General features: G+C 42.7%; 1 protein-coding gene across 11 annotated transcripts in view; it reads right to left on the bottom strand.

The window, feature by feature from the left end:
- The window catches only part of ZFYVE26 (zinc finger FYVE-type containing 26), a 74,720-nt gene that overhangs the window by 53,200 nt on the left and 1,873 nt on the right, over nucleotides 1-19,647 (bottom strand). For all 11 annotated transcript variants that reach the window (XM_038404323.2, XM_043517403.1, XM_043517399.1 and 8 more), the window contains exons 3-14: nucleotides 17,975-18,053; nucleotides 17,078-17,167; nucleotides 14,383-14,935; nucleotides 14,005-14,135; nucleotides 13,028-13,192; nucleotides 11,610-11,698; nucleotides 11,140-11,300; nucleotides 6,404-6,610; nucleotides 5,016-5,672; nucleotides 4,278-4,367; nucleotides 3,392-3,460; nucleotides 1,831-1,982 (exon numbers count right to left, since the gene is read on the bottom strand). In XM_038404323.2, coding sequence (XP_038260251.1) covers nucleotides 1,831-1,982; nucleotides 3,392-3,460; nucleotides 4,278-4,367; nucleotides 5,016-5,672; nucleotides 6,404-6,610; nucleotides 11,140-11,300; nucleotides 11,610-11,698; nucleotides 13,028-13,192; nucleotides 14,005-14,135; nucleotides 14,383-14,935; nucleotides 17,078-17,167; nucleotides 17,975-18,053 — 2,443 coding nt within the window. The remainder of the gene's footprint in view (nucleotides 1-1,830; nucleotides 1,983-3,391; nucleotides 3,461-4,277; nucleotides 4,368-5,015; nucleotides 5,673-6,403; nucleotides 6,611-11,139; nucleotides 11,301-11,609; nucleotides 11,699-13,027; nucleotides 13,193-14,004; nucleotides 14,136-14,382; nucleotides 14,936-17,077; nucleotides 17,168-17,974; nucleotides 18,054-19,647) is intronic.

Below are 19,647 nucleotides of genomic sequence, written 5' to 3'. Positions count from 1 at the left end.
ATGATGAAGTGTCTGTTGGAGCTGCAGGAAAGCCAAGAGCACAGACCCCACTGCATCCACTGTATAACCGCCTACCCTCCTCCCCATGTTCCACAGCCTCCTCACCCAAACACCCAAGAACGCAGGGGGGAGGTTCCGGGCACCCAGCCACTCCACTCCAGAGGATGGCCCAAGCAACAGAAGGCTGTCATTCAAACAGTTTGATTTTTAGTGTGGCTAAAATAAGCCATGTGGCCTTGTCCTTTTCTCCTCCCGCACCCCAACCCACCCGGGCTACCTTGTCCTTTTTTTTTTTTTAAATTAATAAAGAAAAAATGCATGGTTTCAAAACAATAGTTACTTTATTTCGAAGGGGGGAGGGTGGTTGGTTTACAGGGAATTAAAATCAACAAAGGGGGCATGTTTGCGTCAAGGAGAAAAACACACCACCGTCACACCGAAGCCTGGCCAGTCACGAAACTGGTTTGCAAAGCCTCTGATGTGCAGCCCGCCTTGCTGTGCTCTTCTAATCACCCTGGTGTCTGGCTGCTCAAAATCGGACGCCAGGCAATTTGCCTCAACCTCCAACCCTGCCATAAACGTCTCCCCCTTACTCTCACAGATATTATGGAGCACACAGCAAGCAGCAATAACAATGGGAATGTTGATTGCGCTGAGGTCTGACCTAGTCGGCAAACAATGCCAGCAAGCTTTTAAACGTCCAAAGGCACATTCTACCACCATTCTGCACTTGCTCAGCCTATAGTTGAACTGCTCCTTACTAGTGTCCAGGTTTCATGAGCCATGGGAGCAAGGGGTAGGCTGAGGTAGGTACAACTGCGCAATGCTGCCAGCTAGGAGAGCAGCCTGAGGCAGAAGCGTCCAGCTCGCATGATATTCCAGGTGGGACTGAATCTCCAAGAGACGAAACTTAAAGAAGAGAATGACCTGGAGTCTCTGGCTCCCATTCGGTGCTCTAAGAGGAGAATAGCCATGTCTGTCCAGGTGCCCCGATCAACCTCACCGAGGTCTGCCAGGAGCACCCAGGAGATGTACAACGGCTATCAGTCCTACTGCACCATCTGCCACGAATGCAAGGAGCTGCTGCTGTGTAGCAATGCTGTACCACATCTGCCAGCAGCACCCAGGAGATGTACGGTGACAGTGAGCTGAGCAGGCTCCATGCTTGCCGTGGTATGGCATCTGCACGGGTAACCCAGGAAAAAAAGGCACGAAACAATTGTCTGCCGTTGCTTTCACGGAGGGAGGAGTGGAAGGAGGGAGGGGGGCCTGACGCCATGTACCCAAAACCACCCGCGACAATGGTTTTTGCCCCAATCAAGTATTGGGAGCTTAACCCAGAATTCCAATGGGCAGCGGAGACTGCAGGAACTGTGGGATAGCTATCCACAGTGCACAGCTCTGTAAGTCAATACTAGCCATGGTAGTGAGGACGCACTCTGCCGACTTAATGCGCTTAGTGTGGATGTACACAATCGATTGTATAAATCAGTTTCTAAAAATCGACTTCTATAAAATCAACCTAATTTCATAGTGTAGATATACCCTAAGTTAGGACCAGGCCTGGTAAAGCCTTTGCAAACTTTGAATACCCAGGTGAAAAGAGGGTATTTTTAAAAAGAGAAAGAAAACTTCCTTGAGGGTAGTGGCTTAGATGCTGGTTTCCCTCCTGCTACTGGATTCCCTCCGACACCTGGATTTGTATTCTTCAAAACCCAGCTAGCTAGCACAGTAGAAATTCAATACAGATCTCCTCAACCATCACCAGCACAGCTTCCATACAGAACCAATTTCCAAGTTTTATGTAGCAATGATCACACACACACTTACCTGATGGGCTTCTATAAAGTTCCCCCTCAGGATACAAGAGACTAGGAGCGACTCAGGTGGGGAGAGCATCATGGGGATGAGGAGGTTCTGCTGCTGAGGCTTCAGCCTACATTCCAGGTCACTCGAGCCAGACACAGTACTGGTACTTCCCTCTACAAGAGCAAAGAGGGAAACAACATGCTGAGTTATAATGGAAATAAACTTTTCATCAAGCACCAATGCTTCTCAGCTTTAATATGGAGGTGGGGAATTTGAAGCAGGGTTTACAAAACAGTTGTAAGGGGTTGTATTGTCTGCTTTAAGTGACAAACATCCAGCTGATCACAATCACATATAATGACTCACAATGCAAAGAATCCAAAGCACTTTAGAGAGATCAGTTCACCCATCACCTGCCTCTGTGGCAGACCCTGTTTAATAAGCACTGCTGCATCACACAACTATTTAGGCCAGAAAGTGAAGAACATTTTCAGTTATCAATCCTACTGTTATATTTTTCATGGGATCTTCAATAATTACTACTGATCTGGATCTCAGTTTTATAATTCACCTGAAGGACAGCACCCCCTAGCAGCCCACCATCTCCAAGCATCAGCAGGGGCACTGGCCCAGTAGTAACAGAGGTATGAGTCTCAGGTACTGAATCAAACAACGATGTTGATATAGAACTCTAGGTGTTCACTGGTGGTTTTCTAATGAAGTGCTGACCAGGTCTATTCCTATTTAGGTTGTAAGTTTAGCCAAGATCACAGCCTGAGGTGACAGGTACTCTGTCAAGTAGCAACTGCAACTGCTGATTGGACATAGAAGCTGAAAGGCAACTTCAGGTCCAATAGACTCTGTATTCCACAGAAAAAGACAGTTTTTATATAGCATCATTCAGACAAAAGCATTCCAGAACAACTGTCAACAGACATGAGTCAAGCAGAAAAGCCATGGTCTTGAGCGGTGACGAGCCCAGACAGCCTCCAATGAAGTCAGCATGGCACTTAGATACCACAATGCCAGATACCTTAGAAAGGTATTTGGGGTCAACTCAGGCTCTGGATTAGTGTGACTTTATCAATGATATTTTAAAGGCACAACAGTGAGAGCTCCTACCACAACCATAACTCCATCCAAGCACATATGTGTTCTGTATTAATGCATTAGCTCCTAAACGTACACAATATATATTTATATTGTAATAAGAGGAAGAAGACAATTCAGGGCCCTGGTGTCCCAGTGTTTGGGAGAGGGCAGTTGCAGTTCTGTAAGCCTTTTTATGAATTTAAATATTTTATATTCTAACAAGTCTGTGGCCTCCTAGAGGTTCACAATTGTCACTACGCTGCATAACACAGCCATTTGCAAAATCACAGAAGCAGCAAGAGAGTGTTGATCTTCCCAAAAAGAACAGGTCCATGGCATTCACATTAGAATCTCTGTTAGAAGGAGAAAGTCTAATGACTTCATCCTGCACAGAGCAGTGATGTGCACAAACCAATCAGTTAATTTCAGTACTGCATTATATCATTGGGTAACAACAAGACAAATATATCCTTTCAATGAGATTTAGTACCTGATGTGCTGGTGCTCAATTCACTGCTTGTACTCTCCAGTGATTGACTTGAAGTTCCCTCTTTACAATCTGAAGTGGAAAATAAAAACAGCATGAGAAATATATCAGACCCAGATAGGGCAATCAAAGCTCCTCTTCTGGGCAAAAGAGCTCAGTGGGGATAACAGATTATTAGGCAAATGCAAGATACCACTGATGTGGTCTTGACATGAGCCATCACTTAAAGAAGACACTCACTCTGGAACAGGAGAGTGGGCCATCCAGTATGGTCTCCTGATAGTGGAGAATGTCAGATGCTTCAAAGCAAAATGTTACCACTTCTATTCCAAGAATAACCCTAGTTCTACAATGTTGTTTGAGAGCTGAAAAAGGATGTCAGGTTTTCTTCTCCACAAGGTGATCAGTTTAAGTCTTGAGGCAGGAGGCTCAAAGGCTACTGTAATTTTTAACCCACTTTCTATAACTGCAGATGCTATGCTCATTCATGGTCATAAATAGATGGGGGGGGGGTGAGGCTTTTTTTAAAAAAACAAAAAAAAAAAAAAACAAACCAAAACAGTATCTTGCAAGTTCCACAGAGTTATCATATGTATAGAAAGAATTATTTTCATGCATCAGTTTTAAGTGTGTTGCCTTTTAATTATGGAGGTGAAATTTGGGATAATGACATCTAACTAATGGGAACTGGACTGGGACCAGCCACGCTTCACAAGACCACCAATTGTATTTATCTAGGATACTGACTAGAGAGCTAGAGGAGATAGAGTACTAGGCCAATTTCTAGTCCTGTGAGCCACACATCTCAAGATGCCACCAATTAGTTTTCCTATCCAGGTGACATGACATGCACTTGCAATGCAGCCTCCACGGCAATTTCTTAACTCACCCATCCTCCATCTTTGAGTTTGATGGCGCTTCCTCAAGCTGGAGCGTCTGGTTAAGGAGTAGTGTCTCTTGGAGGCTGCAAGCTGATTTTCTGAAAGAGTAGCAGTCTTAGTGATTTCTTTATGAGTCATTATTATACACATACAAATGCACTGGCTGGCAACTGGTCATGAGAAAAAAAAAAAAATGACCAGATACATAGCAAGAAACTAGGCACCTAGTACAAATAAGGATGAACATGCAACAGTGTGGTCCAAGGCAATGCCCTAGTGAGAAGTTCAGACTCATCTGTCCACAGACGTCACGGAAGGTTCTGGGATTCCTATCAGTATGCTACTGCCCCTGGGCTCTGCTCAAAGTAACTAATATTTAATACACCCTCCGGAGTCAGGTTTGTTGGAGAAAAGGTCACAACACTTCAGCTCCATGAATGTTCTGCTAAGTCTGAGCCTACATAAGCTCCAGAAGACATTAGCATTACACCTTAAAACTGACCTGCACTACCTACTGTTTCCCCAGCCCTGGGCCTCTCTAGAGGAGAATCTTCCAGCCATCCCACATCATGTAGCGGCTTTGTGAAGCAGACAAAAGAAGAAATGGAGAAAACAGTCACTGCAAGCTACACTAAAGACCAGTACACTAGCCCACCAGATTAACAAGCTCCTCTCCCACGTGTGCTGTAGATCTTTCAATTCAAGGATCACCAAGCTGGCACTACTGAGATCCCAGTGGATCTTACCTGTGTTTCTGTTACTCATCACTACTTTGTATCTCCACTGAGCTTCAGAGATGTATTTGGAGAACTGCAGCACTCTGCTCCCAAAGACATCTCTATTCACAGAGAAATTCAAGCACTCCACCAACTCCAGCTCCTCATGGGGCACGTTACTTGAATCCCATGGGAGAGAGCTCTGAATTTCTTCCAGGTGGTTGAGGAGCATCTTGAGGAAGGCATCCATTGCCAGATCATCCACTAAAAATCCATTGACACCACTGGCAAAATGTTTCAGATCTAGATATCTCAGCCTGGAGGATTCACAGGTCTCACCACTCAATTCTGAGCCAAGCAGAGTTTGGATACCATGGTAGACTGTCCGGGGGGCCTGAGGATGCATCTCTGCCTTCCTTTCAGGCTCTGCTGGGTGCTGTGGACTTTCTGAGGTGGAAGACTCTCGGCTGGCACTACCATCCAAGTTCCCAGCACCACAGCTCTTTTTCACAATATCATCCTCTTCTGCATAGTCCTCAAGCAGGGGATTCTCTGTGTAGAGGTCACTATAGGAAACAAAAAGCAGGGAGAAGATGTTCTCCAGAAGCTCCAGATGCAGAGGAGCAGGGACACGCCGTAAGAACTGCTGGCACTTGGCAAGATACTGAGGAAAAATAGCTGGACAATCTGTATGTGTTATAAAAAAAGAAACAAAAAACACACTTAAAACATTTTCCAGGAATTGTTTCCTCCTCCCCTACCCCGATTCCACGATGGTGCTCAAAGTTACAAGAATGGGAACCAAGAGAGCCATTAGAGAACACAAGATGGCAATGGACTTCTATAAGAATCTTTGCCATATCAGTTCAGAGCACGGGTCCATCTAGCTCAATATCCTGCCTCCAGCTATGACCAATGCTAACGGTTCAGAGGTGAACATTTCTCTTCCAATAAAGCATCTAAATGTGCAATGAGGGAGCAAGGAATTAGTCCTCCCTGACCTCAGTGACCATCTTATGCCCTGATGCCCAAACTCAGAAATGTGCTAAAATGGAAGAAATCTATAGCTTGTGGCCACTAAGAGAGACTATGTAACCACAACATTAGCTACAAAAATATCAAGCTCTTTAAAAAAAAAAATCCCAGCTAAAATATCCCATTAACACTAATATTTTCCCCTTGCAGAATGTTTTTAATCTAAGGATTTTAGAGTGCTTTACAAAGGTGAGTAACTTACACATAATAGTAATAGATGTAGAAAGTAACACTTATCTACCTCACATAGATGCTGTGAGGTTTATTTGCTTGTAAGTGTTTTGACCTCTTCGGATAAAGAAATTATAGATGTTCACAATTTAATATTAAAATGAATTACAATCCACAGCATCTAGCAACTAGGTATGTACAAGCTACTAAACCTAGGCAAGGAGGCCGATCTCCTGGTGGGTCTTTAAGAGGGGTCGAATCCTCAGGGAGGTCACTGAGAAGGCCGTGCATGCAGTCCTTGCACTTTGAATGACGGTGTGAATTCACACACAGAGCATAGATTGCGTATTTCATGGCGCAAAATGCCCGGAATAGCACCAGGTTGCGTTGCTGACTCAGGAGGCTGGGAACCGGCACCGCTGCAAAGTGAAACAAGGGAGGGTAAATTCTCACACATTTTGAGGGACACTGACTAATTCTAGTTTCTAACAGGTCTTCAAATTCCCCTCCATCCCAAATTCCTTTCAGAAAATGAAAGTAGGGATTTTTCTGCCCTTCCTGTACGGATGCTTATAAAGAGGGCAAGTGTTCCGCAGTATAATTTGCTAGTTTCCCTCCTGCTGAAAGCAGTGAAAACAACTACACAAGAGTCAATACAATTTAAAAAAAGAAGAAGAAGTAATTTTGCCCCACATCCCTATTGACTGGTCTTGGGTATAGTCTCCTTATGGGGTACTCATGACTACAGTAGGGTCAAAGTGTTCTGACAGAAGTAAGATTTTCAAATTGATAGGTGCCATTTAATTCTTATATTTCAAATTATAGACATGCTTCCATGGAATTGAATACCTCAAATCAGAGTTATTTACTAGACAATTCCACAGACGATTCCACCATAATTACTGTCATGCAGGTTCCCAGTCTTTGAGTTTTAAGACTCCTCTACCTGCTTTATGCTCTATTCCACCCTAACTATTGTTAAATTCTCTACATCTCAAATCTGCCTCTTACTCTCCAATTCTATTTCTAAACCCTTGGTTTTTTAATCTCTTGCTTCATTTACTGCAGTCTCTTCCTCTTGATTTTCTCCAGGTTCCGCATCACAACTCTCAATATCCTCCAACATACAGCTATCAAAATCATCCTCCTTGTTTACTATGCCAGCTATGTTGTCTGCTTTCTTTGAAACTCTGTATTGATTTTCCCCCCCCCCCCCCCCCTCTCTCTCTCTCTCTCTCATCTATATATCACACCTCTTCAAGACCCTGGCATAGCTTGGTTCCCATTCATCTTCTGCCACTTCCTTACATCCTGATAATTCAAGTAATTTTGATGCTCTCTTAGTTTCTGTCTCCCATGAGTGGTTCTGCCCTTTCTTCTTGCCATTTCCTATACCTGATCAGCATCCTTGACCCTGTGCACCCCACAATCAGTCTCCTCCAGTCATTTCTTATACAGGTGGCCTTCCACAGCTGACCTCCACCCAGCCTTCCTCCATGAGATTATGATTTAACAACATATGGGACAAAGAACAGAGAACACACTTGGCAACAGTGGGAAATTTAAGCAAATCTATCCTAGTATAAACATTGCCTAAAAGGTCTGTGTTGCTGGATGTTGTTACAACACAGAAGAGTTAAACACATTCAATATATGGTTTGGCCTTGCAGTGTAGATAGGACTGAGTTGTGTTGATGCATTTACAATGCAAGGCCAAACCTTATTTTAACCAGGTTGAATGCTAGCATGTTATAACATGTCCTGTAACATGGTAGATTTTCCTTGTGGCCAAACTAGTTTATGAACTGCTCTAAAGAATTTGTATTAACCTAGCTGTATTATAGTTTGACTCCAGCCAAACTGGCTGATCAAACTTTTAAAACCTAGTTTGGGTGCTACCTCACTTGAACAACACTTAAGCATGACTATTAAGCATGATTAAAGGTGACCAGTAAAGGATCTGAAGGAAATAAGGGAATTATACCCTTTTGGTTTCTTTATGACACATACCGGTAGCTTGAAAGGTCTCTCCCACTAATTCTCCCCCACCCTTCCCAGTTTGTTTTGCGGGCAGGAAAGGTGTCACATGCTAAAAACGTGGTCCCTTCTTATCATATTAAAACAGCAGAGCTGAATACAGTGTACAAGTCACCCCCAGCTCATCATGGAACAAAACACACAGGTAGTAGCATATTATGGCATTTCTGCATTCAGTACTACTTATGCTCCCTATGTAGATAAATGTATTGGTTTCTAATAGATAGTGTATTATTGTACAGTAGTGGTCCCCAAACACTACCATTTAAAACAATGTTACAGTAGTGTTTGGGACCACTACTGTACAATAGAGTAGTACTTTTTTTATAGAAGGACTGGACCAGCCCATCTGCCTGCTGGTAGTGCAGCGTGGGTATTCATGAACTATTCAAAACCAATATACTGGAGTCACATAATGCCTATGGTCCTGTCCAAACACTGGGAGCTGAACTGCAATAGCTAGACTAGTGTTTGAACTAAGTTAATCAAAGTGCTCAAGCATTGTTTCCATGAAAACCACGAGCACAGATTTTTCTGAGAATGATGCCATAAAACTAAGGAGTTTTACAGAAAATAAATCTGCCAGTGTAAGCACATCTTAAGATCTATCATTGCAGTTCTACTGGTGGTAGCAATGGTTTAGTGTAAACAGTACTCGGGTGTTTTTACCATCCTGTAATCTAAGGGTATGTCTACACTGCAACTAAATACCCGCAGTTGGCCTGCATCTGTTGACTCGGGCTCATGGGTCCCGGGCTGTAGAGCTGTCTAATTGTGGTATAGATGTTCAAGCTTGGGCTGGAGTCCAGGCTCTAGGACCCCACAATGGGGGAAAGAGTCCCAGAACCTGGGCTCCAGCCTGAGTGTCTACACCCCAATTAGACAGCCCCCTGTAGCCCATGCCGCATAAGCCTGAATCAGCAGACACAAACACCCGCTGCTGGCCTAATTGCAATGTTGAAAACACCAGTCTCCACTCTGTAGAGATACATCCTCTCTTGCTAAAATAAGGGTGGGAGATTTTCAGAAACGCGCAAGTGCAGACACAACCACACAGACTAGAGCAGAGTTTGACTCGCATGGGTTTCCAGAAAAAGTCTTCATCCAAACTATTCGAACATAAATCATCATCTCACTGTGTCTCTGAACACCATTATAACCAAAACATTTTATTTGGGTCCTTTCCACATTGGAAGCAGAAGTGCAACAGCTGCTAATACGGCTATGTTTAGACTAGTCTTTTTCCTGAAACTTCCCACCACTGTAGTTCTGTAGGTGGTAACAACTGCAGGAATGATAGTTTAGGAAAGGTGGCTGCTGGTGTTTTAGCCAGGTATCCTATAACCCATACTCCAGTCTGTGCATTTGACAGCACTTTGTGTCTGGTCAGTTTCATTGTTTTGTTCATGGTCGATTATACCATCTCATGCACTAAAAAAGACATTACCCTGATACACTGATCTGAGAGGGAAGCTCAGAAGCATGCTCTTCCCCAGGAGGGTGTTAACCAGTAACAGCAGCAGCAAAAAATTAAACTGCACCAGCAGCAGATAGGTGCATGCACAGGAAGGAAGGGAGGTGGGTGGAAGCCTTTTCCTGGTATGTGCTGTTTTTGGGCCCACCCAAATTACCCTTCTACTCATCATCATTGGAGTAGAAAACTCAGTTTTTTTAGGCTTCCCCTCCCCCCAATCTAAATTTACTCTGTCAGGAAGCTGAATTGTGAAAGAATTCACAGTCACAGCACCCCTTTTAAATGCAAATCTCTTAATTCCCCACTAAGCTGGAAGAAAAGGGAAGGCTTAATTTTCATTAACTAGTTCTGTAAATTAAAGTGATCTTAGAGAAGTGAAACCAGGGCTAGAATTATCCTTCTGTGCAGCTGCATGACTCAGGCAGATCTAAGTGGCCTGAGTCTTCCCACCCCAGAGAGGTCTCTGATAGTATTTCATCAGCAGACATTTAAAGGTGGAATCCTGTATTATAACAGAGATGCTAATAAACATCTAACTCAGAGAGAAGTAATGCACTAAGTTAATGTAATGGCACAGCAGCAAAATAAGTAAGTCTCAACAACAGGCCTTGGGGGAAAGAAAAAAAACAAAAAAGATCTTGCTGACTGAGTGTGATAATTACAACATAATTGAAAGGAAAAAAAAAAAAAAAAAAAGGAGGGTGGGGGAAAACCCCAGAAGAATGCCCCAGGTTGGGTTTCAACCTAGGCCTATCTCATGACCAACTGCAGCCTAACATTTATCTCTCCTCTGTTTCACAGACATTTATTTGAACAGGCCCAGGGAGCCGGAAGGTGAGAGAGAGATAAACCTCTGTTCATTAGGGGCATTAATTGATCCCCAACTCTCTCTCTCTCTCCCCCTCCCTCTCCTCACACACACACACACACACACACACACACACACACACACACACACACACACACACACTTAAAAAATAGGATGCCACCATCTTGACAATTTGTGGTAGGAGATAAAGAACTGGCTTCCTTTTAGAGAGCAAAAGAAATCAGAAAGAAAGATTCAGCATTACTGCAAGTTCTTTCATTGAAAATTGTTGGTTCATTTAAACAACAACTTGAAATTACACATTCCATACACAGACACACACAGCTCCCGCATGCAGGGGAAAAACAAAAACCAAGCTAACTGGGTTTCATAACCTTCTCATAGGAGACAGTTCTCCTTTAAAATGGAAATTGTTGAGAATCACTTTTCTACACCCTGTGGAGCTGGGTTTAAGTTCTGCTAAGTGATACGTTTATTATTTGCAAAGTGCAAGTTGTATGCGCTGATCCTTCCAGACGGGAGTACTATCGCATGATGAGGAATTTAAAGGTATATGCTGAGTGGACTCTGCAGAAGGATACCTTTAAATTACATTCCTACTCATTTACCCTGCGTCTGCTGGTCTCTGGCTGGAACCTTCTGAAGAAGTTCAATGACATCCTCTTCATTCAGGGCCAGAAGGTTGGTGAGGTGATGAAGAGAGTAGAGTGCAGAGTGGCAATCCAGACTGTACAAGTGTTGCAAAAGAATCTTCTTTGGGATAGTAATACTACAAGAAAAAGCAAGACTAATCAAAATGGTGAAAATGGGTCCACCACCTGAACCTTGTCTACACCAAGGATCTTCCAGTATTAACACTGACTCAACTTGCAAATTTAAAAAAATTAAATAAAAACGTAGACAAGCATCAAGTTTCTATAGCTTATGGCCACTAACAGAGACATGGCATAGATATTGTGTACTTGGCATTTGCATATTAAATGTCTATATATGCAATTCTGACTACATAGGGAGCCTTTGTCAAAATACATGGTTAGTAAAAAAAAAAAAAAAAAAAGAGTGCTTCTGGCTGTTTCACCTGTTTTGCTGTGTGCACCATTCAAGAACCTCCACTTGAGCCCACAGCCCATCACAGAACTCTTTTAATACTGAGTCATTGCACAGACCCTGTTAGAGAGAGACAGAGCAAATTAGCATCAGCTAACATAAAATGAAGAGATCACATTTACACCAGATCCCTCTATCTTACCAAGAATAGCACAAAACCAGAGTTTGGTTCACACGTGTGATGTTTAATGGCTAAAGGAATCTTAATATATTTAGATGGGCAGATTTCTGCACCTTTTCTTTATTTACACATTAAAGCAACAAAATGGAGGAGAGATAGCTGCATTTTATTTTGAAGGGGCCCTGTTAAGGTTAAGCAATCTAAACCTGACAGTCATTTTTTTCAGTCTGTAAGCTCATCCCTGTAGTTTTTAACATTTTATTTGTAAAGAGAATCTAGTGCTTCTGAAAGATACTACAGGACTTCTCTCTCCAAAGCTGTCAATCTAGTTATATACCCAGAATGGATACTGTATGGGTTAGAAATACAAGCTGCCTAAAGACTCACCTCCGATATGCCTATGTTCTGCTATGGATGCCTGCCACTAAACACTGATCTGAGACTGTGCTATCTTATACAGGACACTGACCAGGCATCAGATGGTAACTCCCTTAAGACATTATTGACCTGGGATGGAGTTCAAATCAATGATCTAGAAGTGAAAGGCTCAGTATCCCATTATCAGTTGTCCAAGGCAACCATTCACCAATACTGCTTGGATTGGAACTACAGGCTTAGTGTTTAAAAGCTCTGTATACCCAGAAAAGGAAGAAGATTCCAAAATAAAGTGGACCCTCTAGTCTCAGCTCTGACATTTAGGCTACTGTGGATTTTATTTTGGGCATTCAGGACTAAGTGGATGGCACCACTCAACTCAGATCAATAGTGTCTACAAGTTCAGTGGCACATGTGAAATGGACTAAATGTCTCAATGCAGTTCCTGGGCATAAATACCCACAATACAAAGTCAAAACCATTGGCACTATTTGGCCTTGAGTTTCTGAGGTCAAGGACTGAATGGGCCCTGGAGAATGGCCCCAAGGACCCCATTCAGGTCACAGTTGAGGCACACTGATGAAGATGTAGTGAAGACGAACTTGCAATGCTGTTGCCTGTACACTATTTGTTTTAAGGAAAAGTTTCTTTTTATAAAACCTCTTTTAAAAAGAGGTTGAAAATCCTAAGCAGAGGATTCACCCTTACTTGTTCCATTTGGAAAGATATTTAAAAGTTCAGAATCTCAGTTTATGCAGTTAATCAAATCTGAAGTCTCTAAAATGAGACTTGTTCTAACAATCCAAGCAACTAATTTAAAATGACTGGAATCAAATCCAACTGTCAGTCATAGCATTCAGACATTTCAACCTGCTCTCCACTCATGTACTTACTTGAGTTTTGTGAAGCGCATACAACAAGTTTTTTGCCGATTCTAAACTGTGACAGTGAGTCCACCCTAGCAATACTAGAAGACGGCTGAGGGGGTTGAATTCTCGACTCAGTAAGCTGCTCAAGCCTGAAAAGTCTTCCCTTTTTAATAGTGTTAATGCAGTCACCTAGAGAACAAAAAAAGGAAGAAAACATTTGCTATTCTAAAAATGCAGAATCCTGCTAGCGTGGTGATGGGCTGTCACAATAGTAGTTTCAGAAAGTAGTTTAACTTTCTCAAACCCAGATTTTACAGGCCACCAAGTTTCTCTTTATTTGGGCTACAAAGAAAAGGAGTCACTCCAAGTGGAAGCCAGAGACTCAATCTACCCCCTCTCCCTGGCTACTCTCTAATTCTGCATATTTTAAATAGGTTTTATGCAGAAACTAGTGGAGTTTTTGAGCCAGTAACAGAATAAATCATGGCTCATCTGTCTGGATTCTCGTGCCCTCAATATAAGTCTTTATTTGTGCACTTTTATCTCCTATAGCACCTTTCACCCCAGGCTCAAGTGCTTCACAAGTATCCATTTAACCCCACAACCCTTTTGTGAAGCATCATTATCCCCATTTTACATATGGGATACTTGAATCACAGAGAGGTTAAGTGGCTGCCAAGGTTACTCAGTGAATCAGTGGGAATCCCTGGCACGGCTGGGAGTAGAATACAGGAGTCCCATCTCCCACATTCTCTGTTCTAACCATCAGACCACACTGGTTTAAATCTTCCAGAGACCTCCCTGCCAATATCTTAAATCAAAGAGATGAAACAGTGCAGATGAGTCAACAGATAATAAAAACCCACTGCTAGTTAGCTAATCTCTTGGTACCAAAAGTCAGGTCAGCTGAAGACCTCTAATCAGATGTAAAATGTTCTAATCCTGGTGCTAACTTGATCCACTATTGGGTTTTCCCCTCCCTATCATATTTATTGCCATACCAGAATCTGCTCCAGAAAGTGCTTGCTGCAGCTCAGGCAGTAGAAATATGCAGTCTTCCAAGAATAAACCTCTTCAGGCTCTGAGAACAAAGCCAGCATTACCCGCTCTGTGTCCAACTGCTCAGATGAACCTGAGAGACACAAATGGAATTACTTTCAAACACAGAGCGCTACCTCTGAAGAAAGCAGGCCCTGGGCAAGGTTCACAGCAGTAGAACAGTTAGGAAATCACTAAGCAAAAGCCACATTCAGCCTCCATAACTAAGTCTCCACAACAAAAAATCCATATGTGGCCAAACTCCCACCCCTTCCTCCCGCCAACGTGTCTTGCCTGCAAAGTCTCAATGGTCCAACTTTTAATGAGAAAACAAAACAAACCTTTTCCTGGCAACTTTGGCCCCAGCAGTTTCTCTCTTGTCCTCTCTGTGAAGACGTTGCTGTACAGACTGAGCAAGGCATGGCTCTGCTTCCTCAGTATGCAGCCCAGTAACCTCTCTTCCTTCAGTGGGCTTCCTTCAGCCCAGCAAGCATCAAACAGCTCCCTGCACAAGTGTCGGAGCTCGCCAGTCTGATGCTCCACTTCAAAATTCAACACGCTAAGGACACTGTAAATAGCATCTACCGTCTCACTCTGATCCAATTCTCCTGAGGATTTGGGATACCGCTGAAGCCTCTGCAGAGATTTTAAGGAGTCACGGAGAAAGTCAACATAGATGTTTCGCAGAGAGCAACTGTGCTGGAGTGCAGAGCTGGGTGTGCCATGTTCTCCCTGCAGAAACTCCAGCAAGGCTTGTGCCCGCCGGGGAGCCCTCAACAAAAGCTTCTGGAGAGCAGAGGTTGCTTCCACACTGAATCTGTAAGTGCGGCCATCTCTTTTCTTTCTGTCCAATTCATGCTTGCTCTGGACACATTCAAATGCTTCAAACAGCTCCTGGGAGGAAACAGACAGATACGATCAGGGGCCTGAATGCCACTTGGTTTTCACACACACACACACACAATAAAAAAATATAACCAGATATACAACAAATTTAAAGATTCAATAGATATCCACTTGGAACCATTAATTTACCTTGGCAACCAACTCTGCTACAGGAATTCAGAACTACAGGCATTCAGTTTCAATCCCAAAATAATGCACTTTTTTGCGAACACACGCCATCAATGATTATAACTCCCAAAAAGCTCAGATGCTGCATACTGGCTCACCTAGTCCAGTACCCTGTCCATAATAGTGGCCAAATCTGGATGTTTAAAGTATAAAACTCCCATAATGCTCCTACTTACAATACTGCATTATTGAGGGAGTTTCTTACCGTTCCCCTCCTGGTGGTCTGCTTATGGCATGAGGATACAGAGTCCTTATGATTTTCATCCGAACTAGAATCACTGCAGATCCTATTAACCATTAGCAACTAGTCTTTTTTAAAAATCTTACAAAAGTAAACATTCAGTCAACAATTAAAAATCTTTGAAAGGCAAATCCCCATCCAAATATTTGGTTGATTAAAAACAAAAAGAGTTTTTAAAACCTATTTTACTTTCCACCACTGGTGCTGTTTAAACAAAAAAAAATTCAAAGTATTGACACTGGAATTTTTTGTTTTTAATTATGGAAACCTTCCTAATGTATGAAAAAAGTACTTTACAAAACTTAAGTTTTATTAAAGTGTCCCACTGATTTTGTTACTTTGGCAGCCAGATCTAGGTTTTCCTTCATTCGACTTTCAAAGTGTCTATTGGTTTCCTCCCCCACCTTCCATAATTTCAAAACCAAAAGAATTATTAGAATGGTGCAAAGAGAAAAGCAGAAGCATAGACCAGACAATTACATTCAGCAAATACTTGCAGCTGGTTAATACCAATAAGGAAGAAGTATTGTTTAGGCTGACGTAAGGAGGTAAAGTTAGAGATAATGAGATGAAGCTGAGCAAAGGCTGATTATTAGAAGAAACCTCCTGTCTGAGGTCTATAACACTGTGGAACAATCTAACAAGTAAAGTCATGGAAACCTGCACTGTGTGGGATATTGAAAATGAGCTAGATAGAGCACTGGAGAATTATTACAGAGAGTAACAGTGTCCTGGGCCCAAGGGACGTATTTCTGTTCTTTATACAAAATGATCTCCCAAGACACAGGAGCCCTTGTATCCATTGCAACCTACAGTCAAGCCTGGTTAGTAAAGGCACTTTTACTCCAGTCTGGTCTACCATATTAGATCTTTCAGGCTGGGGTCAGTAAACCTAATGGAAGTATGGATTTGTGACCCCAAGAGCACTATGAAAGTACAGTTCCTGCTCCCCAAATGCCTTTGAGATAAATTTGCAACATTCCATTGTTATTGTATTTAAAGGGCTATACGCGAGGACTGAGGTGCACAGAGAGTTGCATATGGGGATGTATGACTGCAACAGCAGAGGCAGCTGGAGGTCAGGAGTCAGGTTTGTTAGCAAAGCTATGTAGAAAAGCTTGCTCAGCACCTGCCTACATTATCCCCTCTCTAGCCAGAATCATCACCATTATATATGACAAATTCACTACCTAGAGCAGGCGTCTCAAACCGCAGCCTGCGAGCCGCATGCCTGCCAAGCTCCTCCCACCCCTCCTCCCCTGAGTTATTTCCTGCAGCCGCCAAGCTCCCCTCGCCCCCTCCCCCCCAGCACGTCACGTCCCTGCTCCTCTGCCTACCTCCAGGCGCTTCGTGCTTTCCAGGAGGGAGTGGGGAGCTGCACGCTCAGGGGAGGAGGCGGAGAAGAGGCGGAGCAGGGGCAGGGATTTGGGGAAGGGGTTGGAAGGGGCGGGGCCAGGAGCAGGAGGGGTGTGCTTTTGAATCTTTATATGAAAAGGTGTCAGTAATGTGGCCCTCGGGCTAATGTGGCCCTCATGGTGATTTCAGTTTGAGATCCTTGACCTAAAGTGAATAAACTTGAACTTACCTCACATTCAACTGTCTTTATTTTATGGAGAGAAAACCAAAGGTACCTTAATGTCTCAAACACAAGGTCAGTCAAGTTAACTCATAGCATTAACTTTCATCCTAAGAATGATCAATATATCAGGCACTCAGCTCACCTTTAGGACTTCATCTGAGACATCCTTTTGCAGTTCTTCTAAGAGGAGTAAGAATTCAGTTTCTCTTTGGAGAACACCTGGAATTATTTTCTGAAGTTATCAGGAAAAGAAAAAAAGATACAAGAATAGGGAAGATGTGAGCCACTATCTTAGGTTTACAGGTAAAAAAACCCCAAAACCTTATTTAATTGCTATTTTAGGGCAGACACCTTCAGAGATATTTATTTTATTGGGAATTAAAAGCCTTTTCTCCCATCCTAAAATATCTAGCAGCTGTTCTTGCACCAACAGATTCCATTCTCTATTTCCAGCTACATAGCTAGCAACTGTCACTTCCCCATAACCTCTTTGGGATAGGGTCACCTTTCCTCAAAGATCATGAAAATTCATGAACCTAGGCAATGGGATCAGAGGAATGAAAAAGGTGAGGAAAGACAAACACATGACCAATCTTCCCCTTTTTGAAGGCCTTGTTTCTTTCTCCTTCGTGCAGTGTGCTAGCTGCCTACCACTCTCCTCCCCATAGTTTTGTATATATAAACTACATTCCCTGAAAGTATGCCATTTGTAAAGCATTGTGCAATCCTTGGTTTATTTCATCTTTTGGGGATAAAAGGGGCTATAGAAATGTAAGTTACTAACTCATGCTGTCTATTCATAAGAACATCTCACACCGAGTATGCATACTAAAAAGCTAACTCACATGGCCTCAAAAAATAATCCCAAAACACTTCTTTTAATTTCTTGCTAAGTTTAATGGAAAATGGTCTAAGGAACCAGTTGAAGTTATTAGTAGCAGTAAGTCTCAAATTTTAATAGGCAACTACAAAATTTATTATTTTTCTGTTTACAAACATTATTTTCCATTTGGAGATCAACTAGAACAAATTTCTTTACCTGATCCCATACCAGCCATTTCTTGAGCACAAGGAGCCAAAGCCAAGCAAGTCTCTGAGGGCTGTAATTCTGTCCACACCTGCAGAAGTAATAGCATATACCATCAGTTTCAAACATCTAGGCACCAAAACAAATCTCTACCCACTTCACAGTATGAAAAGTTGCCCCACAGAGCCAGTGTATGCCGTGTTGCCAGTACCAAGGATAAAAAAGTATAATATACTTATTTTTCTCATGTCTGTTGGCAACATCAATTTAATTGTGTTTTTTCCTCCAAACAAAAATAATTCCCAGAATGCTGTCTGTGTAGTTGATACTCAAAAATTATTACCAAAAAGTTATAAGACTTAAGAAGAAACATTTGATACTTTTTTTAAAATTACAAAAAGTTGAAATTTTTTAAGTTCCCCTGAAGTGTCAGAAACCCAGCCTTAATAACCTCATGCAAGTGCTTGAGAAGTCAAGAGAAAAAACAAGTGAAACTAAAGGTTGTTTCACTATTCAAATTGAGAAATGTGAAAAGTAGACAATTTAAGTGGTGAGAAATAAGATTTTTAAAAATTTTCAGTTTTAATAATCTCAGGTGTTGTTAGTAGCAAGCCAACATTTTAAATAAATAGGTTGATCATCTTCTAAACAAAAAGCACTCAGTGTCAGCACCATTACAATTCTAAAACAGACTCCCTCTCCTCCTTCAACTCACATTATTTCAGTGAAGTCTTTAAAAATTGACCTTTGCTAGATTTCTGCATGATCTTGAGCCTATATCATCATTTTATCTATTGCATATATGAACACGGTTGTAAGCTGACTGAGGCTGGGTCCCCTACATATATTAGTGCAAATCTGAGCAGGTCAGCACTCAAATGTTAACTATAATAATGGAATGCATGAAGGAAAAAACACTGGCAAGGAAGCATGTTCTGCTTCAAGGATTCTAAGCAGGGCCGGATTAACTCTCCTGTAGGCCCAGGCCTATTATATTTTGTGGGGTCCTTGTATACAAGTCTTTTTCCTAATTTAAAACAAAACCACCACAATTATGGCATCGAGGCAATTAATGCTATACTAAACTTGGCTTTTAATTTACATGTAACCACAGAATGGCTTTATTTCAGTCTTAAAACATGTAGAATATAGTTAATTCAAAATAGCCTACTTCTTACCTTAGAACAGCTGCTATATTAGTTTATTTCTCAGAAGGAGTTGAGTGCAGAAGGGGACTCCAGGCTGGGGCTGAGTGTTGGGATGCAAGAGAGGGTGAGGGCTCTGGGAGGGAGTTAGGTGCAAGAGGGGGCTCCAGGCTTGGGAAGAGATGCAGGAGGGGGTGCAGGGCCTGGTAGGGAGTTTGGGTGCAGGAGTGGGCTCCAGGCTGGGGCAGAGTGTTGGGGTGCAGGAGAGGATGAAGGGTGCAAGTTCTGGGAGGGAGTTTGGTGCAGGAGGGGATGCGAGGTCTGGGAGGGAGTTGGGTGCAGGTGGGGATTATGACCTGGAGAAGAGGGTTGGGGCGAAGGAGTGAGTGTGAAGTTCAGGATCCGGCTGGGAAGTGCTTACCACAGGCAGCTCCTGGCTGGTCGCGCAGCAGGGCTCAAGCAGGCTGCCTGCCTGCCTGCCATAGCCCCACACTGCTCCCGGAAGTGGCTGACTGCTGGCACGTCTCTGCATGCCCCTGG

The sequence above is a fragment of the Dermochelys coriacea genome, chromosome 6 (genome assembly GCF_009764565.3).
Source record: "Dermochelys coriacea isolate rDerCor1 chromosome 6, rDerCor1.pri.v4, whole genome shotgun sequence".
In the NCBI taxonomy this organism is placed as follows: Eukaryota; Metazoa; Chordata; order Testudines; family Dermochelyidae; genus Dermochelys; species Dermochelys coriacea.
The sequence above is the reverse complement of the archived record's forward strand: the minus strand, read 5'-3'. Positions and strand labels throughout refer to the sequence as shown.